This window comes from Pocillopora verrucosa, chromosome 7, assembly GCF_036669915.1.
Source record: "Pocillopora verrucosa isolate sample1 chromosome 7, ASM3666991v2, whole genome shotgun sequence".
Lineage (NCBI taxonomy): Eukaryota > Metazoa > Cnidaria > Anthozoa > Scleractinia > Pocilloporidae > Pocillopora > Pocillopora verrucosa.
In genome coordinates, this window is record NC_089318.1 from 23,447,054 (window position 1) to 23,472,657 (window position 25,604).

General features: G+C 37.8%; 3 protein-coding genes across 3 annotated transcripts; 2 read left to right on the forward strand and 1 right to left on the reverse strand.

The window, feature by feature from the left end:
* Positions 1-6,927: 6,927 nt before the first annotated feature.
* LOC131792173 (uncharacterized) lies at positions 6,928-8,786 on the reverse strand. The gene has a single exon (XM_059109550.2). The coding sequence runs from the start codon at positions 8,587-8,589 to the stop codon at positions 7,621-7,623; it is 969 nt and encodes a 322-aa protein (XP_058965533.2). The 5' UTR covers positions 8,590-8,786; the 3' UTR covers positions 6,928-7,620.
* Positions 8,787-9,443: 657 nt separating this feature from the next.
* LOC131792178 (N-acylneuraminate-9-phosphatase-like) lies at positions 9,444-10,358 on the forward strand. The gene has a single exon (XM_059109555.2). The coding sequence runs from the start codon at positions 9,444-9,446 to the stop codon at positions 10,194-10,196; it is 753 nt and encodes a 250-aa protein (XP_058965538.1). The 3' UTR covers positions 10,197-10,358.
* An 869-nt stretch (positions 10,359-11,227) lies between these two features.
* Positions 11,228-24,199, forward strand: LOC131792008 (poly(A) polymerase beta-like). The gene is made up of 26 exons (XM_059109369.2): positions 11,228-11,380; positions 11,498-11,570; positions 12,329-12,408; positions 13,031-13,097; positions 13,337-13,418; positions 13,939-14,048; positions 14,439-14,492; positions 14,591-14,702; positions 14,969-15,058; positions 15,152-15,290; positions 15,456-15,540; positions 16,112-16,232; positions 16,725-16,809; positions 17,552-17,605; positions 17,826-17,939; positions 18,307-18,356; positions 18,492-18,542; positions 19,214-19,283; positions 20,012-20,081; positions 20,741-20,891; positions 21,303-21,442; positions 22,185-22,268; positions 22,391-22,507; positions 23,086-23,187; positions 23,455-23,565; positions 23,788-24,199. The coding sequence occupies exons 1-26, from the start codon at positions 11,373-11,375 to the stop codon at positions 23,875-23,877; spliced, it is 2,310 nt and encodes a 769-aa protein (XP_058965352.2). The 5' UTR covers positions 11,228-11,372; the 3' UTR covers positions 23,878-24,199.
* The last annotated feature ends 1,405 nt before the right edge of the window (positions 24,200-25,604 follow it).

The following is a 25,604-nucleotide window of genomic DNA, read 5'->3' on the forward strand; positions in this document are numbered from 1 at the left end:
AAGGAATGGAAAGCAGCGACGGTTGTGCAACAACATACATAACCCAGATCTTATATAGTCGATGTAGGGGGCCGAAGAATCAGACGAAATAGAGTGGCATTAAGAACAGACTCCCCCAAGTCACATGCAAACATCGAGAAGGCAGAGACAGATCCTGAGAAACCACGTGTAGTGCCGCATGCAGTGCCACCACCCATGCCAGACACACGTATGGAGAAGCTACCATTAGATTACCAGTCAGACCAGTCAGTCACAAGAAAAAGCCCAGCAAGAAAGATACCGCCTTCACCTGAAGTAGCAGCGACTGGGGGCTCGACCCTGTACACAACTCGAAGTGGCAGACAAGTCAAGAAGCCAGTGAAACTAGACCTATAATTAATTTTATTTTAAGTTGAAAACGTAGCAATAACAGACACCGTTAATTGTGCAAACACTTTCTGTTTCCGTTCAGTTACCATATATATATTTGTTGTTGTTGTTGTTGATATTATCAAAAGAGGGAAGGGGGATGTTATGTATACCACTGACCTCTTGTAGGCTCAGCATGAAATAAAACGCGTTTGTTGTATAAATCCAACATGGCGGTCGAGTGTTGATATGTAACACCGAGACCACGTAGTAAGACTGAAGTGAGAAGACTACTTGGAATGATCAATTATCTGGGCAAATTTTTACCTCAGCTGTCTGACGTATCTGAACCTCTCAGAAACCTAACCAAGGAGCAAAACCAATTCATGTGGTCGAAAGTTCACCAAGATGCCTTTAACAAGTTGACTCAGCTAATTTCAGAACCGCCACTTCTCCGTTACTACGACTTGGAGGAAGAAGTAACGATTGAGTCAGACGCAAGTGACTATGGACTAGGAGCTGTTCTACTTCAAGCCGGCGGACCAGTGGCATTTGCTAGTCGCACTATGACTGAGACTGAGAAACGTTACTCTCAGATCGAGAAGGAATGCCTCGCACTGGTGTTTGGTTGTACACGATTTGACCACTATCTCCATGGAAGAGAAAAGATTACAGCAGTCACAGATCATAAGCCTCTAGAAACCATACTTGCTAAAAGTATCAACAGCGCGCCCAAGAGGTTACAACGCATGATGCTACGACTGCAAAAGTACCGCCTGAATATTGTGTACAAAAAGGGAACTCAGGTGTACATAAGTGATCATCTGTCAAGATCTGCCATCCCCAACGGCCGAACGCAAAAGAAGGAAATAGATGATTATGAAGTCCTTACAATTCACGCAGAAGAACTTCTCATGAAAGAGATCGAAGGAACAGATCCAAATGTCTTTCATAATATGACAGATGCAACCCCTCAGAAAGTAGCAACAGCAACCTCAAAAGATGGAAATCTCAGTCATGACCTTAGCTGAAATTATAGGTAATGGATGGCCTGAGGACAAGACGTAAGTACCGCCCAATGTCCGAGACTACTGGCCGTAAAGAGATGAACTAGCAGTTCAGGATGGAATAATCTACAGAGGAACGAGAGTGCTCATTCCCACGGCTATGCGCCCACAGATGTTACCCAGGAGCAGAGGGATGCATGAGACCCGTACACGTAGTAAGTTATTTCAAAAGCTGACCAACAATTTTTCTCAGCTCAGGTAATAGAGCATTTCATACCGATGTTGCAAAGTCTGAGGTTTGAATCCTCACTTGAGTTTACCACCACTTTTTCCTCTACTCTGCTGTGAGAGCATTTTATGACGATGTTTCATACAATGAGGTTTGAATCCTCACGAAACGTCTACCCAAATGTCTTCTTCTGCCTACCTGGTAAAGCAGATTGCGAAGCTTTAAGGTCTAAGGTTTGAATCCTTATGGTCATTGACCCAGCTGTTTTGTCTTTTTTTTTGGACTCACGTAACAAAGGCAATTAGTTATTGTGGTCCCTCTCAAGTTAAGCTCTATAAGCTTCAGTCGCCATTATTGAGTTCTGGGAGACTAAGTTGTCTCATTCTTTATTTAATAAGGACCGGCAATGGTTTTTTTAAATACCCTTGACCTTGAATATCAAATATGCCAGGGGAAAAAGAAATTACAATCCCTGCTTGAATAAAGACACTGTCCTCTGGTGGTTACAGCCGACACCTGAAATGGGTCTGGACCTCCGGGTTTGAGACCTATGTATCGACTATTCTCGTTTCATCAAAAAACAAAAACAAACAAAAAACATAAAAAATGAAACGAGCTTACGCCGAGGTACCAGACGGGCGAGACCGAAGTATGGGCAATCTGCACTGCACCTCTCCTCGGGACGCGAAATAAACAAGCACTGAGTGGAGTGCACGAAACCCTCCACTCAGCTGGGATCGCCTTCTTTGGGCAGACTGTGTGAGGTTCGAATCCTCACGAGGGACTCAGATTGTAATATTTGTTTTCTCAGTATCCTATATACTGTACCATTTGATTTCTGTGATCCAACTTGTCCCTTGACAGCTGTAAAGTGTCTTTTTCTTAAGCTGGAAAAGAATATTGCTTTAAGTAAATGAGTTGTGCTGATAGACTTCCACATAGAATTGAAATCTCCTGAACTCCTTCTATATTCTATATAAATGATAACAGGGAAGCTTGGTACCCCCTTTTTTTTTTTTTGGTTATCATTCATCCATTTTACCGTGGTTTCTATGTTCAATATTTTTTTTAACTTTAAATGTTTTGCTTAAGATGGTTTTTGACTCCGGTCTTCCTTCTTTTCCGGAAGTGCACAATTCATGGTTATCGCTAAAACGTAAAAGCAGTTCTCAGCCAGCGTAAACTCAATATTCCAGTTGCCTTTAAAATATTTACTTAAACATGACACGTTTACTCATTTAAATAGCTCAATCATACTTCATGAATTGTTAAAATCTCTGATTGAATTCTCACCTGAACAGTTAAGCAGTCCTCAGTAGATATAACACACTGTTGATTTCTCAACTAGATGACTGTAATGAAATCCAACATGAATTGATCTGGCGTTTGATTTCAGCTGAACAATAACGGTATCTATATCACCTGTTGATCCAACACTCAAGAAGCCTATAAAATACAATGCTTAGTGTGAGATAAGAACAGTAACTGCACGAGTTTATTATTCTTCAGCAGGTAGAGTATCTGATAGCAAAATCGGTAGATCTGAGGTTTGAGTCCTCATGAGAGTCGATCAGCAACTCTTGTTTCACATGTTTAACATGAAAGTTCTTAAAAACTGAGGTCGACCCACAAGTTTCTTTCTGCTCAGCTGGTAGAGCATTTGATACCGATATTGCAAAGTCTGAGGTTTAAATCCTAACGTCAGCTTACCAATAATTTTGTCTTTCTACTCTGCTGTAAGAGTATTTTGTTACGATGTTTAATACAATGAGGTTTGAATCCTCATGATAGTCGACCTACATTTCTTCCTCTGCCAACTGGTGGAGCAGATTGCGAAGCTTTAAGGTCTAAGGTTTCAATCCTTATAGTCATTGGCACAGCTTTTTACTTTTTCTGCACAAGTTTCCTATATGTCAACAGATAGAGTATCTAACAGCACAATCGGTAGATCCGAGGTATGAATCCTCAAGAAAGTCGACCAAAAACTTTTGTTTAACGGGTAAGTTCTTTCAAAAGTCGACCAACAATTTCTCTCAGCTCAGGTAGTAGAGCATTTCATACCGAAGTTGCAAAGTTTGAGGTTTGAATCCTCACTTGAGTTTACTACCATTTTTTCTCTCTACTCTGCTGTGAGAGCATTTTATTACGACGTTTCATACAATGAGGTTTGAATCCTCACGAAATGTTTATCCAAATGTCCTCCTCTGTCCAGCTTGTAGAGCAGATTGCGAAGCCTTAATGTCTAAGGTTTGAATCCTTAAGGTTGTTGACCCAGCTGTTTTATCTTTTTCTGCTCAACTGATAAAGTGATCCGCGACTTTTCTGAGAGATCATTGATTTTATATAATAATAACAATAATAATAATAATAATTTATAGACTTACAATTAAATGTTAAAAATTCAACCCCTACATAGATACCAAAAACTAAAAATAAATAAATAAATAAAATAAAAATTAAAAAAATTAAATTAAAAAATTTTCAAAAAAATTAAATAAATAAATAAGAATGATCACTAAGAAAATGTAAAAGTATGAACTTAGATAGATTAGAATTTGGACTCACATAACATGGGCAATTAATTATTATTTTATATTTTTGGTGTGTGTTAATGATAATGATACACTAAACATTCCTAAGATTACGACGAAGCTCCTTGAGATAAATCATATGAATAAATTTACCAAGAATTTAAAAGAGAAAAAAGATAGTTTTAAAGGAAAGCTACATAGCTCGTTTTTTAGCACATTAATTTAATGTCAGTTTAGTGTGCTGATCAATGCGAAGCTTCGAAATCCTTTCTCGGGCAACCCACGGGCATTTGACTGTCGTTTGTGCCTGGGGGTGGGGAATTTGAACCTCGCCTGGCTCGTGTGGGGAATTTGAACTTTTCAGTCTTTCGGCGGAATAGAAGTGTTACATTTTTAAATCTGAAATTTTTCAAGTATAAATAGTTCACTTTAGCGAGTGAATGGCTCAGAAAAAGGTTTACCACAGGTCTAGGTTTTAAAGCTTGGTAAATTAATAGAATGTCACGGTCGCTGATTATGCTTTTTACAAAAAAAATTGACCATCAAATCCGGAACTTGGGTGGAGCATTTGAACACAAATTTTGCTCCAGAGGGCGGGAATTGAACAGATTAACAATTTGCAAAAGTTCTAATGCCCGGAGTGTTATGCCACTGCCTTGAGTTATGTTGAAGCTTAGAATTGATCGACGCATAAACGATGCTTTATTTGTTCAGTAAAGTGTAACTAAGATTAATTGCATCAGAATGTTTTATTTTGTTTATTCTTTGCTTGTATTATAGCGCCAACTGAGAAAGGGTTTTGACGCTTAGCTTTCTCAGTTCATTCGTGATTTCTCGAGAAATGTGTTGTCTGTTTACATATTCCATGATTGCTTCTGATAAAGGTACAGTTTTCCATCAGTTTTAATAAAAAAAAGTGGTTTCAAATAAAATCCCCACTCTATACTCAGAGGTATCCATATTTCATAGCTTAGGAGGAGAATATCTAGTTAATTTGAAGACAAATTTAGAACAAATAGGTTACTCGCTGGAACGTCAAAACGTAATCATAAAAAAAATGTGATACATGATTTTCAATGGCAGAGATAAAATTTACACAGTTTCAGAAGGTATGGCTTCAAACAACAACAACTTACTTTGGAGTCTGTTCCGCGGCATTCTCCAGGAGCACATGTGAGGTACATTAAGTCCCATTCTCTCTCTTGCTTTTCTTATCTCCCAATAATCCACGATGAAATAAGTAGTACATCAATGTAAGGAGGGGACCGATCCGCTTCTCGAAGATTTTTCCGAACTATCAGGAAAACGTTAACCTCGGTCGCTCTCTTTTTTTACGAAGAGTGGCTGCCTTTGTGATCACGCACAAGTTCAATAGCTCTGTTCCAATTAGAACTGATTGTATCCACCTCTATTAACCTTGAAAAAAATGGAAGAAAGTAACTACTGTGTAAATTAAGTTAATTTTTATCGAGAGAATGTAAACTGTATTCTCTGGCTTTTATCCATCACACTTGTAGTTATAGATTTTCATGAAACGTGGAAGACATTGGTGATAGAAAAGATACATGATGTATAGTCATCCATATACATCTGCTCTGTTTCTTAGATAAAGCAGATTTGATTTTGTTTAAAATTAGATTTAGCTAGCGCAATGTTTCTAATGATATCGAAATCTAGGAAACATTGTTTGAGAAATGATATTAATACGCATTACACGACAAAAATTGAATCGTTTAAAGTTAGTGCAGTAACTTTCTTCCCGGCCATGTCTTACATTTGTTTCTTAGCTATTCCTTCAGAGTGAAATTTTATCACGCTGCAACTTTCTAATAACCAAAAGCTTCTCTCACCGTGTTGTTACTTGGAGGTCCCGAGGTCTTTTTGCAGAACTGTTTCACACCAGAGCCTTTCTCTTCTCGAGTCACCCTTTCTTACAAGCGATTCAAACCAGCCCAAAGTTCTCTGCGGATCCGATGTGTGATCAGTTGGCAGGAATTTTATCATAAACGTTTTGACAAAACTCGTCGAAGTCCCATCTTGGCTGTTATGAACTGCACGATGTTTTTTAGCTTTCCCCCACGAGCAATGACATATACAGCCATCAAATGTAATTGTAACATGAAGGATTTCTGGTGAATGCGAACTCTTTTAGTGTCGTAAAGCTAACACTCACCGTTGACAATTCAAAAATGATCAGATCTGCAGAGCTGCGCATGACAGTAACAAGGTTGTTGGAATTCAAGTAGTTTGCATTCAAAGGCGCAAAATATTCGCATTCTCTAATGATCGCTCATTATTTCAAATTCTACCTCATCATTTGCATATGAAATAAAATTTTTCTCTCCTTTAGCCTGGGTGTCACATTTTAGTAAAGAACGCTTCATTTGAATGATGTTGGCCATTTGTGGTCTAGGTTCTCGGAAAGTAAACCATCTAGTGCAAGCAGGGGTAGGGTGGGGGCAGCAGTAATTCTTAATGAATTACTTTAAGACTCCGTGAGAGTTTACAGAATTTTGGACGCAAAAAAATTATGTCCCCTTTTCTTCAATTTAAAAGCACTCCAAGGTTGTCAAGTCCATCTACTCAGTAGACTTCGGGAACCCTTCATGGCCCACTCAATTCTGAAACAATCATGCTTCAGTTGAGAGGCTCAAATTTACCTTGATTTTAACTTTCACATTTGTAAATGAACCTTAGTCTCTTTGGAAGGAGGGAAGGAAACTCTCTTGTCAAGTGTTGCTACAAGTGGATCATCAAACATGGAATATTTAAATTTATTATAAAATTGTGACTAGATTCATTTGATATCGATTGGGACCCAGATCCACAGATCTTTGCAATCATTATTGTCTAACCTTTGTCGCTCAAGAACTGTTAAATTTTCCATGAATTTTCGGCGCGCTTTGGATCAGTAACAAATACAATCATACAGCGACTTTAACTGTCCTTTGAATAAATACCATGATCACTACCCTAAATAAACGGGTTAAAGAATTTCTGCAGCAGTTTTGTTACATAAATCTTAAATCTCTTTGGATATCTTACTCAATTTGTCTTAAGATATTTGACTTCTCTAAGCCGCGAAAAGAAAAAATAACACTGATAGCAGAAGAGATTACTTTTCTTTTTTAAATGAAGAAAGGAAAGCCTGCCCTCTTACCACAGATAGTTCAGAAATCGAACAGAAGTTGCGTATAATTTGGCGATGAGAAGAGTTTTAAACCAGACAAATATGTCAACATTGAAATTCATCTTTTATCAACGCTGAATAGCAAACAAACAGTCTGTAACAAATACCAAATCAGTTATGAACCCTGAAACGCAGGAATGTGACCAGACTTAATTAAAAGAACAATAGCGATTCTGTGGCCACAGAGGAAGTAAAAAACGTTTGGGTTAAAAACTAAAACTTATTGGAAATCTAGTTACACTATGTCGTGTGCAATTAATCTTTACTTGTAAATTTTTATGGTAAAGTCTGAAAATATAAACTCAAAAGGTTTATTCATAAGATTTCTTCATCAAAGTCAGTTTCTTTTTCTCTACGACTTGGAGTTCTGATGTAGCGACAAGTTTTGATCGCTCTAAATGCGTCCTCTAGATTCTGATGGAACGCCTTCCTCCTCTGTTCTTCCAGTAACAAATAGTTAAATGGATTTTCGGAGGAGATTGATTCGTCAATAATGAAATCTGTACTGACTGTTATTTCAGCGTGTCTGTGATCTTCATCTTCAACTCCCTCTTTCCCTGTCGGTGAGAAAATATCCTTGTCCCCTCGCTGATCTTGTTTATTTGACACATTAAACGTTTCTATTTGAAGATTTGGTCGAACTTCTAATTCCTTTTCAATTTCTGAATTCATATCTTTAATTTCTAACGCGTTTTTATCCTTGTTCATTAGATTATTCGCTTTCAAGTTTTTCCTCAAAGTAGCTGTTTTTCTGTGTTTGATTTTACTGTCTCCCGAGCTTGTTTCAATTGAAGGTAGCTGGACAATCTTCCTCTTTTCTCTTAATCTTCTATCACTTCTAGAACTTTCTAACAGCCGACTAAACTCGTCTTGAATTGGGAATATAGCTGACGACGATTTACCGGGATATTGGTCGAAGTCTTTCTGATCTTCGTTGAACAACTCGTCTCTATAATCACGTGAAATCGCCGTTTTAGGAAGAGAGATTGAAGGAAGATATAGTTTACCGTCACTAATGTCAACATTGCCGTTCAATTCTTGCCTTCTACTTTTTTCGATATCCTGGCGGCGTTTGTCAATTCGATGCTTTTTCCTTTTCATCCGTCTTTCTTCCTTATTCAACACCCTATTTCGCTCGTGTTTTTCGGAATCAAGTCTCGTTGACAGCGCTTGGTATCTAGCGTTTTCAGCCATGTTACTCGGAGCAACTTTCTTCTTGTCACGAATTCCTGTTGCGATACGAATTCCCAGTTTTCCTATATCGGGCAGATGAATACCTGCCATGATCTGGAATCCTGACCCCACGAGAGGCTTAAATGCGCGTTGTTACACAAAAGGCAAGGTTACCATAGATATACCATAGATATGAACTCGTTCCATTTTCACTCATCATGCGGAACAACTGGTTTTCCTCTGGCTAAATCGTAAACTGCTTCACTGATTTGTCAAAAATGCAAATAAGATGCAATTTACGGTTGAATTGAGCGAGGTAACTTGTGTACATAAAGCGCATAAGGCAAAATAATTTTATCTACTCAGGCATCTCATGAATTCCCTGTATTAGAGAGTTTTATGACTATCAATGACCTTGATTTAGGTCTTCAGGGTACTAAAGTTACTAGATATGAAACCAGATCAAACGATTATCCTTTTGAAATGCGAAAAATTGGATCATGACTAGGTAAACAGCAATAAATGAAAACAATCTAATAGATGTGAGATCAAACAGAAGCTAATTAGGCTTAACTGACCGAAAACACTGAACATTTATGAGCGCATTCCACTTAGAGCCATGCATTTGCATTGTAACTTACGGTGTGGCAAAGGTTTCTCGGTCAAGAAAAACTCCCTAGGAAAAGAAAGGAAAAGACAGGACCCCGCTGTTGGCTATTAATTTAGAGGAGAACTTTCATTCTTAAATCGCTTTCTTTATTCTGTCGTCATTCATCGATCACCTATCTAATAAGCTAGTAGAATCATGCATGTTACTTGATTAAACAACTTTAACATGATTCAGTAATCCCGCAGTGATTTTGTTATCATTGGCACAAATGCTTTCGATACATCACATCCTCAACCCTCTACCCACTCCTCTAGTCGGTAACGCCTGACACATTTTGACGTTTTTGATCCTCAAAATGGCGGCTTACTCTTCGAAGAGAGTGCAAGGTATTTTGTTCGATTTTGACAACACGCTTGTGCCCACAGTGGAGGCCGACCTGTACGCATTTCACAAAGCAAAGGAAAAGCTTCTTGAATTTTTCGACGCTAAAGATGCAGAGAACATCGCTTTGAAGTATCAAACACTCGTCACCAAGACAAACCCGTGGGCACCGGACTCTTTCAAATTTGATCAGCACGCGTGGCGAGTGAAATTATGGGAAAATGTATTAAATAGTGAGTCTGGCGATAGTGAAAAACCTTCAGCAGTTGAAATGTACGAGGTGTGGAGATCAGCACGGCTTGAAAAAATGGTGATCGAAAATGAAATTTCATCGCTTATCCAAGAACTGGCAAGAGACTACAAAATTGCAATTGTCACCAATAGTGACTCAGTTATCCAACAAGAAAAGATCAAAGCATCTGGGGCTGACAGATTGTTCAAAACTATCGTGATAAGTGGTGATCACCCGCATCCAAAACCACATCCAGAGATTTTTAACACTGCTTGCTCACTGATATCTGTTGATCCACAGAACTGTGTCATGATTGGAGATAGTCTTGCTCATGATATACAAGGGAGTAAAAATGCTGGTTTAATGGCTTCAGTGTGGATAAAACTTAAAGGATGTAACCGAAGTGAAGAGGATCCGGGGCCAGATTTTACTGTAGATTCTGTTCTTGATTTACCAAGGATATTGGATGAGTTAAATTCTCCCACTGCAAACTAAATTGGCAGTAAATGCATATATTTCCTTGTCAAAAAAATTATGATTATTGCTGTTGTAGAGATGTTTTACAGATTGTTACACCTTTTCAATCTTTTTTTGTTCAAAAGATATAAGACAAAAATGTAAAGACAGTTGATACTCTAAACATTCAGGTCTGTGTTATAAAATTCTTAAAGTACATTTGTCATTTTTAATGTTTTGATCGTTTTACCAAAAGGCTGTAACAACCCACCCATTCCACTCCACTCTCTGTCTCCATACACCCACATACTATCCAAAGCCCAATAAGTTTTCCATCCCATTCTCCAGATTTCCATACATCAAGTCTCTGATTTTAAATAAGCCGTGCCAGTCTCTCAATCACTGAAGTCTCACTAATAAGCTGGCCAGAGAAAATCAGCACTTGCTCACCCAACATTTCTATTTTTCCCACAAAGCAATTGCCTTGACAAGGTTAAATGGCAATAATCAGTCCTTCGAATTTCTGCAATGAACACCTAGTGCCCTTAGCATAAAATGACCAACTAGGGATTGATTAAAAACACACCACAATTGTTTATTATTATTATTATTATTATTATTATTATTGTTATTATTATCATTATTATTATCATTATTATTGTTATTGTTATTGCTGCATCGAAAGAAACGTTCACAAAATCCATTGCATTTGGCCTTCGAAACGACAGCGTAGGTCCTCACTAGAACTGTAGGTAATTTAGTGTTAACAACTGGGTTGAAAACGTAAATTAGCCACCGTAAAGGGTAAAAAAGCCTACGTTTCGAGCGTTAGCCCTTCGTCTATCGCTCTGACGAAGGGCTAACGCTCGAAACGTCAGCTTTTTTACCCTTTACGGTGGCTGATTTACGTTTTCAACCCAGTTGTTAACACTAAATTACCTGCTATACTCTCCCACCGACGCAGCACCACAGTTTCTTTAGAAACTTACCCATTTATTCTTTCCTCACTAGAACTGACCGCGAGGAGACTGATATCTAAAAACTTTCTCGCTCATGCGCCGTGGCATGGTTGGCCGTCGGCCATCTTGTTTTCTCGCACGTTTCATCTTTCTTTATCATATTTTGCTCGAAAACGCGTTCGCGAATCAGTCGAGACAGTTGGAATTCGTACAGAATGCTACTCCAATGAATGGTATGGTTTTATGAAACCTTAACATGTCCAGGTAAGTCGTCTGTTGTATTTTAGAAGAAACCGGTTTCATGTGTTCTTGTTGTTACATTCAACTCAACGTAATTGTTCCTATTTCGCGCCGTAAACTGATGTTCTCGTTTGATTTAAGCTCTGCATCCGGACAGACACAAAAATCCTATGGGATTACTTCCCCGATATCCTTGGCGGGACCCAAGCCCGGGGTAAGTGAAACATCCAGACCACAAGAACATGTGGACAGTTGATCATAAATTCACTTAAGCATGATCGATCGTGTCTTCCAGTTAATTACGTGTAGATTCTCATCATATGTAATTGTTTAGTTATGAAGCTGCATTAGGCAGGATGAATGATTTTTTCTCAGAGTAATTCTATCCAGACTAAAACTATATTATGATTAAAGTTCGTTACAAAAGATTAGCGTGTTGAGTGTGTAAGGAGTAATTTTAGATCCTTATTTGACCTGTATAGTAGCGACACATTTGCAGTCCGTACGTGTGCCATACCGTTTTTACTCCAAAAGAACTGACCATGTTATTTTAAAAAAAGAGAAACAATGTTCCTGAAACAGGATTAACATTTTTGAAAGTACAGTAGTTTGGAAAATTTATCACTGCAGATAGGAAACTAATCTTACTGCTTTACCATACAATACTTGTGTCATCCTATGTGATGCAATAGATACCTGGAGTGTTAAATGTACGTCTGAACATGTATTTGGCTCTCATGTTTTGATTAGGTCCATAATTGAACTATGAATGAAAGATTTCCCATAGGTCTTTTGGCTTGTACATGCATGACATTTGTACAAAATTTGTGCAGATGTCATTGAACCAATTACTGCATACTTATTTTGTTCTCTGTAACCAATAGTTTTCCCAGTACTTGTTGTAGCAGTTTCATATTCTTTTATAGTATTGGGAGTGAAGTAATGCTGCAATATTTGAAATTATTTTCTCAGGACATAACACTTACTAAGGCACTTGAAGAATCTCTCAAACCTTATGGAGTCTTTGAGTCTGAGGAAGAGCTTCAACACAGGTTAGTAGAATATAGAATATAGTATTTTAAAGCCTAAGGAAGAGTGCGCTCTACTTAGACTGCTTTGGTTGCTATGGCAAGTAGAAAAAAATATATGAGCAACCACATGTGAGGAAAAATGAGCCAATTTGTCAAACTGTATGCGTTGGTCAGGTAGTATATGTGATCTTTGTTTTTGTTTTCTTTTGTTCTGTTTTGGTTTGTGTGTTTCTGAGTGTATGTGGGCATAAGTTTTTTTAACTATCCCTATTCACTTGGGTGATGTTCAAAAGAGCTGAGTTTAAAGCCATAACTATGCAAGCAGTCAACTTTTTCTCTTTATTACCACTGTGATAGTAAATGGTTGTAAGCATTTAAGAGAAATTTGTTACGTTAATTTTTGAGAAAGCTTTCAGGAATGAGATGTCCTTTTCAAACCTTATCCAGATTCTCCTAACTAAAATGTAACAACTGTCGAGGAACATTTAATTTGTGTGTCAGTTGCCACAGAAAATTATTGTCTTGCATTTTATTTGTTAGTTGCACCTTTGGTGCAACTTTTCCTTTCCCCACTCACTCTTCAATTTCTGTCACCTTCTCTGATTCTAACTGAAATTCCTTTAACTATTTTTGTGGTGTGCAGGATAGTTGTCCTTGGAAAACTTAACACTTTGGTTAAACAATGGATCATTGATACTAGTCTAGCCAAGGTTGGTAGGAATTATTCCTTGTTCAAGGTGCATGTTTGACAGCAGAGTAAAGTATAAATAAAGTATAAATTGTATGTGTTTCTATTTGTTTGATATACATATGCAGGGTATAAATAATGACAGGCCAAAAATGATGGTGATGACTGAAATTCCTGTAAATCTAAAGGCAACAATAGGAAATTGTAATGGAAAAAGAAACAAAATGGAAAATAAGTTATCAAAATTGTTCTATTTGACAGAACATGCCAGAATCTGTAGCTAATTCAGTTGGAGGAAAGATCTTCACCTTTGGTTCATACAGACTTGGTGTTCACACAAAAGGTAAGTAATTATTGCTACACATCCTCTACATGTACTTGAGAAAAATCACTGCTCATAAGTAGGTTACCATGTTCTGGGGAGATAAGAGTCTTGAGTTGAGAAAGAAAGGTCTCCTCTCTTATGATAGAACCCTTGTCTGACAAGAAGGCAAAAACCCAAATGATTTTATCTTAATAAGTTATTTGGTGGGAATGAAGGAGTGGCATGGTTGGCCATTGGCCATCTTGTTTTCTCGCACGCTTCATCTTTCTTTATCATATTTTTCTCGAAACTTGAATACACTTTTTTATGAGAGTGCAAACCACAGGAATATAGAATAAACCACAAAAATTATAGTGCATAAGAATGACCAAAGGTGGGAAAGATTGATACAGATGATGACCAAAGAATTTAGGTTACAGTTTCCAAGCTGTATAACTGTAACTTAACTCCTTCAAGACCATTTTAATTATCAACCACAATGAAACTTGACCTCATGTAATATTATGATAAGGCAACATGCTGTAATTGAAATATCTAGGTGCTGATATTGACACCCTCCTTGTTGCTCCTCGTCATATTGACCGATCTGACTTCTTTGGGACATTTTATGAGATTCTCAAAAATAATGAGGACGTGAAAGAACTAAGGGTAAGATTTTGTTGCTGTATTGTAAGTCTACAAGATAAATTATTTTCAAACTGTCTAGTTTGGACATTTTATCAAAACTGAGCTGTTTGCAAGCACATTTCAAACCATACAACTGTAGTATTGTTTATATAGTTCTGTTAACACTTACAGGAATTTTATCAACATCAAACAACCAACTCATGAAGATATCTCAAATTAATTTTATTTTCAAAAAATAAGTGGTTTTACATATAGGTTGACAAGAATTGGAATTATGACCTTTTGTTTCCAATTTAACTTTTTCAATTTTTGTTTATTCCTCTTTAAACTGTTTGTTTTCTGTATTTTCTTTGTGGTGTAGGCTCTCAATGATAACTTTCTGAACTCAGGAGTATGTATCTTTTTTCCTAGGCTGTTGAAAATGCCTTTGTTCCAGTCATCAAATTGGTGTTTTGTAACATAGAGGTAAGTCTTACTCAGGGTATGTTGTGGTTTTTTCTTCTTTTCAGTCAAACTTTTGTATGTAAGCTTACTTCCCATTTGGTCTTGACCTTTACCTGTAGATGGACCTGTTGTTTGCCCGACTAGCACTGCCTGAGGTGCCAGATGATCTAAGTCTACTGGATGAGAGCCTACTGAAAAACTTGGATCCCAAGTGTGTCAGAAGTTTAAATGGTAAGGTTCTAGTAAAGTTCTTGTTCATGTTGTTAATTTTATTTTGGGTAGTCTTTCTTTCACAGTGTGTGTATCTCTTAATTCAGTACGTGTGCATTTTATCTTCATGAAAGATGAATGATACTACCAGCTCAACTGTCTGTGTAATTTATTTGTATAAACCACTTCATGGAAAAGTATGTGAATCTTCTGAATGTGTGTATACTTCAGCATTATTACTGTTACATGAACACATTGTAACATAGTTTTGATGTGGTCTTTTTCAGGTTGTCGTGTCACAGATGAAATCCTACACTTAGTTCCCAATATAGAAAACTTTCGGCTTACTTTAAGAGCGGTGAAACTGTGGGCAAAAAGTGAGTGTTAAAGGCTTTTTCCTTCAAAAGTGCCTTTGGCAATTTTAAAACTGATTTCTTTTAAAAACATTCTGAATTTCTCTGCTCTTTCAGACCGTGGAATTTACTCCAATGTATTAGGTTTTCTTGGTGGTGTGTCTTGGGCTATGTTAGTTGCTCGCACATGTCAGTTGTATCCAAATGCTGTGGCAGCAACACTTCTTCAAAAATTCTTTCTTGTGTTTTCAAAATGGTAGGTCATCACTAAGTACTACATTAATAACATTTTACACCAATGCATGTACACTGCACACATGTAGAAGTCATTTTGATATTTGACCCACTTAGACTGAAGATTTTCTTCTTGTTGTTGCACTCAGCAATATGCAATTCTCTAAAAAGGATTTGTTGTTTTCAGGGACTGGCCAAATCCAGTTTTGTTAAAGAATATCACTCAGCCTGCTGAAAAACTAGGCTTAAATTTTCCTGTTTGGGATCCAAGGGTAAGTGAATGAAGTTTTTGTTGAATTGGTCTATGCTCTTGATCAGTAATGGAGACAGTGACAACATAAAACAGAAGGTGATGTTAGATTCTAATGAAGGGTTGTCTGTCTTTGGAAAATTAATGTTGTAAGTCTTGTGTTTGGATACTGATTGCTCACATTAATTTTTCAATCTAAACTTGCTGGAAAACTTCAATCAAATATCATCATGGAACTGCTAGTCAGTTTCCTTTCTTTAAGACTCACAAGGTTTGACTAACCAAAAATTCTTCCAACCAGCCTGTCAAAATGTCAGTCACTGTCTTTAAAAGTAGTTTTCATTGCCAGCTGCTTGATCACTTGATGAACTGTTACTCTGTATATAAAGACACACACACACAACCCACAGTTCCTCCAATTGTTCTGACAAAGGGCTAACACTCAAAACATCAGCTTTTAAACTCTTTACAGTGATCAATTTACATTATCAACTCACGTGATAATACTAAATTACCCTTTTACTCTTACACACTGTAGCTTCAGTCCATTGCATCTCCAAGCTTACTTGGATCTCAATCTTTTTTGTTTACAGTACAATCCAGCTGATCGATATCACCTTATGCCTATCATAACTCCAGCTTTTCCACAGCAGAATTCCACTTTTAATGTCTCAATGTCAACACGATCCATCATGAATGAAGAATTTGAAATCGGTGAGTTAGACTTTGCTCACTGGTATGCCAGCAAAGTCTAATGGTATATTAATAGATACTGTGCATTTTTGCCTGTTATGTTCTTTCCAGTTCAGTGACCCATAATGCCCAATCTTATCTGGTCTCTGTAGCATGAATATACAAGGGGCATTACCTCCCAACCCCCCTTACCCCCTCTCCCTTAATGAAATATTTGGGGCTACCTGCTTTGATCTCATGCAGTGTCCTGTTTACGGAGTGGCAATACTCCTAGTCATGGATTAAGCTTTCTTGGTTTTGACTGCTTAGCTTGTTTTCTGACTGTGTGATGGACTGTCATTCCATCCACACGTTGAGGCAACACTCCAAGTTGCTTCATGCTACATAAACTAGTCAAAGAGTATTATTATGATTCTGGCCCACAAGTACCTGTATATATAGCTTCTTTCAAAGCAAGCGTGTCCCATACTCATTGAATACAGTAGTCTTAAACTTACCTTTTTTTGGTTCCAGGCCTTACAATCACAAGTGATGTTTTAATTGGCAAGTCAACATGGGATGCACTGTTTCAACCACCCAACTTCTTTAGCAAATACAAGTACTTGATCTCTTGCTGTTTCTTGTGTCTCTTTGTAAAGCTAAGCATCTGTCGCACTGGTTTGTATAATCTTAATGTACATCTTAGAACTGATGCAATAAAAGTGGAGTGTTCAAGTGTGCTGTTTGATTATTTACCTGTTCTTGTCAATAATGCCTTATGGCAATTCTTCAGTACAGATATAAAAAGGAAGAACTTTTCTTGTGATTCAGTTTCAAGACAATAAAATTTTACTTATTTGTTATGTGCATTCAAGATGACCAAAAAAATTTACTTCCAAATGGATAAAACAGAACAGAATTATTAAACATTTAATTTGTGGATGATATTCCACTGAAGAGTGTTTCTTGTTAGAGTGTTCAAGTGTTGCTCAAAAACATTTAAGAAGGTGGCCTTAGTATGGCAGTCTTGAGTCTTTTTTTTTTTAATGGATTTTCTTTTCTTCAATCCCTCAGTTTTCTCTATAGAATTTAGTGACAGTCAATGCCAATAGGCATGTCACAGTGTTCTCTATTCTCAGTGATTATAAATGGCAGAATATACAATTTTAAATGATCCACCATTTCTTTTGCATATATTGCTACCTCTTTTGAATTTGAAATTCAGTAGTTTTTTAACTGTTGTGAGGTGTGCCATCTTTCAATTGCAATATTATTTGATTTATGGACTGCATTGACAAGAAGCAGACTGTGTCCCACCCAGCGTAATTTATTGCTGGTGAATTCTATTCTCCACGTTTCAGACATTATATTGTGTTAAGTGCCATATCCAACTCTGAAGAGGATCACTTAGAATGGTGAGTTTTTTTCATTTCATTCATTTTTCTGCCCACATGCGAAAGATAATGACTGTTGATCAAGGATACTACCAAGCTTTTGGCAGTAACTTTTAAATCCATTTTCTTTTTCCATGCCGGTTACAAGATGATTAATATTGTCTCCTTTTTCTCAGACCAAGCTCAAAATTCACGATCTATCTCAATTTGTAATTTACTTTTCTATTTTTCTCTCTTTTAGGATTGGCTTAGTAGAGTCCAAGGTCAGAATACTTGTGTCAAACCTGGAAAATACCCAGTTTGTGAAACTTGCTCATGTGAAGCCCAAATCATTTGCCCCACTGGAACCAGACAAGTAAGCTTCTTTTGTTTTTGTGTAAAAGGTAACTTGCAACTGCTTTTTCAACCTCAGCAACTCTACCTTAACCAAAAGGGAGATAAAGGAGGAGGCTACAGTTTATGAGAACTAACAAAATGATTAATTATCATCATGATATAACTTCAAATTCTCATAAACAGCAAACAAGGAAAGGTGTAGTCATAAGTTGCAGCTGTAAAAGGATTTGCCCACAGATCCCAGTTGTGACTTGTTTGCCTATGAAAGCCTTAATAAAAGATTCACCTCTTAGGCAGCAGGATTTAGGAGAAATGACTTTCCACCTACATGGAGTTTGTCTGTTGAACGCTACAGATTTGACACCGTTTTGTTGTTTGTATTGCAGAGCGTCTCCCACCAACAGGTGGTTTATAGGATTACAGTTTGAAAAAAAGGGTAAGCATTACTTGTTCATCAGAGTGTATTATCTTTTATTTACTTTCACTTGTAATAGAGCTGTGAAAAAAAATCACCAAAAAGTCCTTCACTAAATGGAAATTTAACCTCATTGCTACTTTGTTGTGTTGACAGAAAATGTAAATGTAGATTTGACAGGAGCAATTCAGATGTTTACAAATACTGGTATGTAAATCATATGATTATGCTTTTAAATTTATTCATATGTTTTGCTTTTTGAGCTCAGTAAGTCATGGCTGTGCTTTAGCAGAGCTCGTGTGCCACGGTTACTTGCTTGCTACCACAGGTGACCTGGATGAATGTTACTTGAATGAAAGCTTTCAAGAGCTAACCATGTCAGATTTCTGAAACAAAGGCCTTCACACAATAGTGAATCTTCTAGTACCACATCTCTAAGTCTTATTAGGAGTGAATGTGATGTTTAATGGCTTTATTTGAACTCCTGTTTTCATGAATATGTTGTGTCAATATCTGTGTCTGCCAGTTCATCACTGTCCATCCATTCAGCCATAGGCTTCACGTCACTGTGGGTGTTACTGGTACATAAATTTTTAACAGAAAAGTGTCACAAAAACGTAAGACAAGCGTTAAACTGATGTTCTTACCAATTTTGATATCTTATTTAAAACTTGACAGACATCAGGAGAATGGAATCTACTAATTTAATAGACAAAAAACTGCTATTGATAACTTCATCTATGACTTTGTCTTTTTATCAGCAAGGAGAAGGAGAATTAACAAAAATGCGTGTAGATTTGGGTGAAGTAAATGAGTTGATACATTGTCTCTTGACTTGCTATCGTTGAATAAAATGAGCCGTTTTTTAACCTCTTCAGTTCACAGCCAGGCAGTGACAGCCAAAATGTTCAAAGAGGGTATGCGAATAGAGGCTATACACGTCAAAAAGTGAGTCAACTTAGTCGGATTCCATTTCTATATTACATGTACCTCCAAGAGTAGTTTCAGTCGAGAATTGATGGGGGAAAAAAGCACCAAGTACCACGATTTTTTGATTGAGTGACGACTCCAATCACAGCAAAGGCAAAATGAGCTTGTAAGAACTCAGAAAAAGCAAACCCACTGAAGCGCGGAAAGACGCAACCGACCAAGTGATACTTGAGTCAGTTTCCTTCTGATTGACTAAGAGCGTGGGGCGAGTTTTATAGACCAATCACAGAGCACAGTTAGACGCAACTGACGCAACAGACCAAGTCGTGATTGCTTTGAGTTTCCATTTGATTGGTTGAGAGGGTGGCGCGAGTTTCTGGATCAATCACAGAGCGGAGTTAAGCGAAACCAAATTGAATACTTCCTTGACTAGTCAAGTGCAAAACCAAAACCAGCTGCTACTTGGCCACTATCATTTTCTCTCCGTATCTTCTCGCGCGAGGCCGGCTACATGATTTTACTTTTGAGTTCTCATTGGCTCTAGATGTTCCTCTTTATGCTGATTAGTCGTTTTATTATTTTGGCTTTGGCTTAATGTCACTTAGTCTAAATGGAAAAAAAAATGATCAGTAAGTTTCTACCTCTAATGGAAGACTGTAGTCACACCCCTAACGAGACAAATGCCGGTAGTAAGGAAATTTATCAGCCGGATCAGTGATTGATTATGAGATTCTTCGTGATTGCAGGAAGCAACTCAGTAAATATTTACCACCAAGTGTGCTTAAACAGAAGAAAAAAAGCTCCATAGTACAACCAGTAAGTCATGAAAAGACTTGTATTTTGGTATTTTACTAGAAATTACATGTGGACATTTATTTCGAAGGCCATTTGCCACAAGTTAGGGCAGCTTCTCTGACCAGTTTTTGTCGCTAGGAGAGGCAATAGTATTGGTTGTATTTGACTCCAGTTTTTCTTTGGTACTATGTATTGCTCGTTCTCTTCCTAATTAATCTGTTGCGACCAGAGATTGTGATCAATTGGATGAGTGAGTGTGATGTGAAATTTGTGTACAATTATTGACAGAGCATGTTCCCTATCTGGTTTTTTTTAGTATTATTTTCATTATTTTTTTTTAAATGTTAATTCGATTTTTCGTTGCTGGCACACTTTCTTAATTTTTCCCCTTGAAAGAGGAGTGAAAAGAAAAAATTGCCCCATCATCCATCGACAAGGTTCACATAGCAATACTTAGGCCTGCAACGAACACTGCTTCATGCAGTTTCATGCGCTTGTAACTCAGGAACGAGTTCGATGACGCTTATTTTTTTTTTTTAAAAGTAATCAGCTCATCAATATTCAAGTTTAAAAAAACTGAACTGTAGATGCAGCCCCCCTTAATTTTTCGATAATGCTCTGCATCTTATGTCAGATTGTCGAGAAACAACACAACCGAATGACTCTTGTTTTGTCTTCAGGGTTCAGCGACTTCTGGGGGGAAGTCAGCTAAAGGTGACGTGTCTCTAGATTCGACACTTAATGCCAGTGATGCGAGTTTGGAGATCACTTCAGAGCCCAGCAATGATAGTGTGGAGTTGACGGGAAGCAGTGAAAACAGCGAAGAAGCAAGTGAGTCGATTTGTATATATTTAGACTACATTTCAGACTGATTACACTGACTGGCTATCAGACATGTGTTTTCGTGTCCTGTTAGGTTTTTCCTCCTCCTAAGATCCGTGTACCGAGATTTATATCAAATTCACTTTTCTAACAACGTTTTCGTATTCAGCGCCGAGTGCTCTCTGAAAGAAAGCTTTCACTCACTCGACAGAAGAGGAAATAAAAGTAGGCCATGATACTCCTTTCCAGAAAACAACAATTTACCACTTGATCCATCAAGGATAGGCGGCCAAGCTGCTGATGTGTGTATCTCGCTTAAAAGTATACCGGCTTAGTGACCGTAAGAGGGAGAAACACTTTTGTTTCGTAGTTTGTTGGAATCTTAAAAATATTATTGTTTCTTTCTCTTATTATTTGCAGGTGTAGCCACGGTCAGTAGCTCAGACGACAAAAAGGTGAACCCAGACTCCACGGTTTCCTCTGTCTCCACTGTTGGTGAAGTGACGTCATCAGATACAACTTCTGTCACTAGTCAGCCATCGGCGGCTTCACCAGACAAGGTATGCGCGGCCGCATTTTGACATCTTTGAGACAGAGTTGTGTCTCGCCAAAGCGAGAGACATTTGATTCGCCAACTTAAGCTGGCGAATCAAAACAACACTCGAGTTAAATGGCAGTATTTTGGCGTAGTTTTCGTTTTTAGTTATGGCGTTATTAACAAATTTTAAGGTTACAACTTTCCTTACCTATCGTCTCGTAACAGGGTTCAAAATGTATATTTTTTATTACCGCAGTTTTATCCTTGAAAACGTGTGAAAATTGGCTGCGAAGTAGTAGTTAGCAATAATACAGCGAAGAACCTCTCTTTTGCCGGTTTTTTCGTGGCAGTTCTGTGACATTCGAAGATGACTATTCGTCAGTGACTGGACTCATAGTATCAATTTTAATGACATATAACTGTACAAATATCCGCTCAGTGTCTGTAATTAGCTCAATTGTCGATTTTTATCCAGCAGTCTACGAAACCACTGATCTTAAGCCCCAAATGGATCCCTGTATAGTTACGTCTTTAAAATAAAATTTGTGAATTAATGCGAGTATCTAATCAACTACACACCTTCCCCTCCCCTAATCTAGCTTTAACCCTGAATTGTTATCAGTTGACTGCTGTTGGGTTAGGGGAGGGGTAGTGCGCATTTGCTCAGATGCTGACATTGATCCCAATTTTTCAGCTCGAAAGTCAAACGTCATTGATCTTACATAACACGTCTTTTCCGTAACATTGATGTGCATTTTCCTCAGCCTGCTGGGTTAAAGCGTGCTGGATCTCCTTCAGAAGACGAAAAGGACAGCAAGAAACGTCGAGTGGATGATGCCGAAATCACGGTTTGTTGTAAAGTCTTTCTTCGATGACTCTAAAGTTGTCGTATGATTTTTTTTGTTGCGTTGCGCTTTGTAGACAGTGTCGTCAATCCTTACTTATTTAAGATTGTATTCATTCTCTGAAGACGACCAGTTCCGTGAATTCACTCAACGGCAATGACGGGAGGAAACGGCCAAATTCTATCCTTATCGACGGTGAAAGTCCACATGAGAAGAAGAAAGATAGTGCGGATCTTGACAGCGTGAGTTAATGTTGTTGGCTAGACAATAAACATTATTTATCAGGGTTAGTTTTATAAGAAAAAAGTGCCGCAAATGATCATCTTGATGTTTCAGAGACTGGGAAGTTGTCGCTTGAATGAAATAAAAGGAGAGTATTTTATTATTGATATTATTACGTTGAGGTGTCAGGACTCTGTAGGCATCCGATCCGATTTGTGGGTAATACCCTTAATTCCCTTTATGTTACATGGATAATCTCCAGCCTGATATGCTATTTAGGCTTGTAGAAGCATCTAAACTTTCTCTGTGTTTGACTAGACCTGAACGAAATAGTAGATTGATGGGTAAACACAGCATGTCAGGGTAGAAGAACTGTGATCATAAATCTGCTACAGCACTGAATTCAGTTTATGGGACTTCTAGAAGGAGCAATTCTAGCAAGGAGCAGGAAAAAAGACAAGATATTAGTCCCTGATCTGATACGCCTCCTACCAAACTTCTACGTTATCTTCTGCCTGCGTTGATAAACATATTAACAATTGATAATAATTTTTGCTTAGGAATGGAAGTGTTAACTTTCTCTTGACCTCACCTCCAGGTTGATGCGAATACACAGATGAGGGAAGGTGACGTGAAGGGATCAACGAAGACTGAAAACTGTGCTAAAACAGGAGACAACAAACTTGAAAATCTGACCGATGTAAGTAGGAAGGATCTGATATTTCTTTGAGTTCGGCGTGGCTGTGCACACTTTGAGAAGGAACATCTTAAGTTGGTAGAAATATCGGACACTTTCATATTAGATTTAATAAATGGTGAAATTTCGTTACAAATGCCTGGGTCCTCGTTAGTGATTGGTCAGTTATTTTTGGAAACTTCTCGTGTGACTGTGGGAAGACCTACCAGCAGCGACATATAGATGTTCTTCAAGAGAATCCTGGAAAATTTCAAGCTTTTATTATTTCAGAGTAACAACCCAGTGGAATCGAAGGATGGAGTGTCGGCGGCAGTTAAACGATCGATATCTCCTACCAACGAGGAAAAACACTCGGAGAAGAAACTCAAATCTGCTAACGAGGTTAACCTCTTAAAAATTTATTTTTCATTAGTTATTGTTATGACAGTGTCTTGAAGCTGCGTGTCAAGCTGTTTTGCTTGCGAGAATAGAATGTCTTCTCGAAACTGGGGATCGCTATTCTCGAGCGTCTCGATCCTCGATCGAGAAGTATTTAATCCACAAAAAGGTGCAACACAGCAAGTTTAGCAAAGGAATTTGTGACCCTCTTTTTAACCTTTGTAGGATCTTGAAAAGGAACTCACCGACGAAGGACCTCCGCCTGCTGGCCAAATACCAGTTGTTAAAAATGCCATCAAAATAAAACTCAAGTAAACGGTTTTACTACATATTTACGGTAAGAAGGAAGAAACGATTTTCAAAGTCGTGCTACTTCAGGTAGAGAGTACAAAACGTGTTTCTGAATCACACTTACTTTTAACAAGTTATCCACCACATGACCGGCCATGTGACCTGTTGTGATACACTAGACATGTGTTTTGTGTGATAATTATTCGCAGTTTTTCCTTTGATATACGCCGTTATCGTCACGTGTTGCATTCATCTTGCACACGGTCTTGTTTGACCTGGGCCAACAACCATGTAATATTTTTGTGAGCTTGTACAGGAAAAGTTAATATTAAAATGTATATTTTGACTTTTGTGTTTCTTATGAGTCCAGAGGTTACTGAGTTGTATCTTTGAGGAAATCCAGGTTGCGAGTTCTGCTTTGCTAATAATCAAACATTTTGTATACTAAAGCATTTTAAAGAATCTTGTATTGTACGAGTATTTATGAGGCCTTCTGTTGCATTGATTTTCTGATGGGTTTTACGACGCTGTACTCTAGATGTAACTTTTGTAAAGTTTCAAGTACCTCTATGGGCGGAAAGAGGTTTACTTCGTACATAAAATAGCTTAAGATGTATTTTGCAGATTGAGACAAAAATTGATATAGTGTTACTGTACTGGAAGAAAATTAATAAACGGAAAAAGGAACATCTACATGATCTGGTGTGTGTTCTTAGAACAGCTCATCACAAATGAACGGCGTCGTGCTACAGTTGACTCCCTTGAGCTTGAACTGCTTAGAGAAATGTGATCGAAGTTCGAGTAACCGCAGAATGGAAAGAAGAAACTGACATCACTAAACATTTTTAATTACCTTGCGAATGCTGTTTTCGATTTGTGTTTGGGGACCAAAGTGTTCTAGCTATGACGGTTAAGATTTTAAAGAAAATGATCCCAAAAAGGGAGAAAAAATCACTCTGGTTAACGGCATTTTCGAGGTATTGAGAGTTTGAGTTATTTAGGGTGAAGTGGCGGAAAATGAATGAAGCAAATTAAGGGTTAGTAAATGTTGGTTTGAATTTCGTGTTTGAGTTACTTAATGCCAACCGTATTTTGATACGGTTGACGTTCAGTCCTCCACGGATCCCTAATTTTAACAGGTATGAGGTCGAGGGTTCCATCGGCTCAGTTCAAAACAGACTTCTGTCAAACGCTGCCCCTAGTTGTTTTATCTTAAGGGAACTAATGAGTCCTTATTTCATAGCGGAGCGCGCACGCAGTGTCTATCCATTGTCTCTGAAGCATGTTCAGACGCAACACGGGGTTTTAATCCCGAGTAAACGAAGCAAATGACCATGAGCGCAGAATTTCATTTTCAGTTTTTCACCAACCAATACTTATTTGGTAGGTAACATGTGAGCATTTTCTTCATTAAAAAAAAAACAAAAACATAACAAGCCAATCGGAAAATGAGGATCAGTGAAAGTGACATGTGATGGGTTCCTTGTAACAATTAAACCAAAGATTGATTGAGGAAATTTGAATTGCGCAACCTGCTGAATGAAGGTGAAGGTGAAGGTGAAGCAGGTGAAAATAATATTATGGAAGTAGTGTGGAAACGTATCTATTTGAAGTATGCGCAGTCGGCATTTTTCCAAGTCGCACCTTAATTAACGGACATTTAACCTGTGTCTCAAATTAAGGAAATTAATCAGTTGACGTATCTTTAACCACGCCCACCTGTCTCAACTGCTTGAAGTTTCGCAATTCGT

Coding starts and splice junctions, on each gene's coding strand:
- LOC131792173 (XM_059109550.2), bottom strand. CDS start 8,589: ATGGCAGGTATTCATCTGCCCGATATAGGAAAACTGGGAATTCGTATC.
- LOC131792008 (XM_059109369.2), top strand. Junction 15,291..15,455: donor TTTCTTGTGTTTTCAAAATG/GTAGGTCATCAC, acceptor TGTTGTTTTCAG/GGACTGGCCAAATCCAGTTT. Junction 20,892..21,302: donor TGAAAACAGCGAAGAAGCAA/GTGAGTCGATTT, acceptor TATTATTTGCAG/GTGTAGCCACGGTCAGTAGC.
- LOC131792178 (XM_059109555.2), top strand. CDS start 9,444: ATGGCGGCTTACTCTTCGAAGAGAGTGCAAGGTATTTTGTTCGATTTT.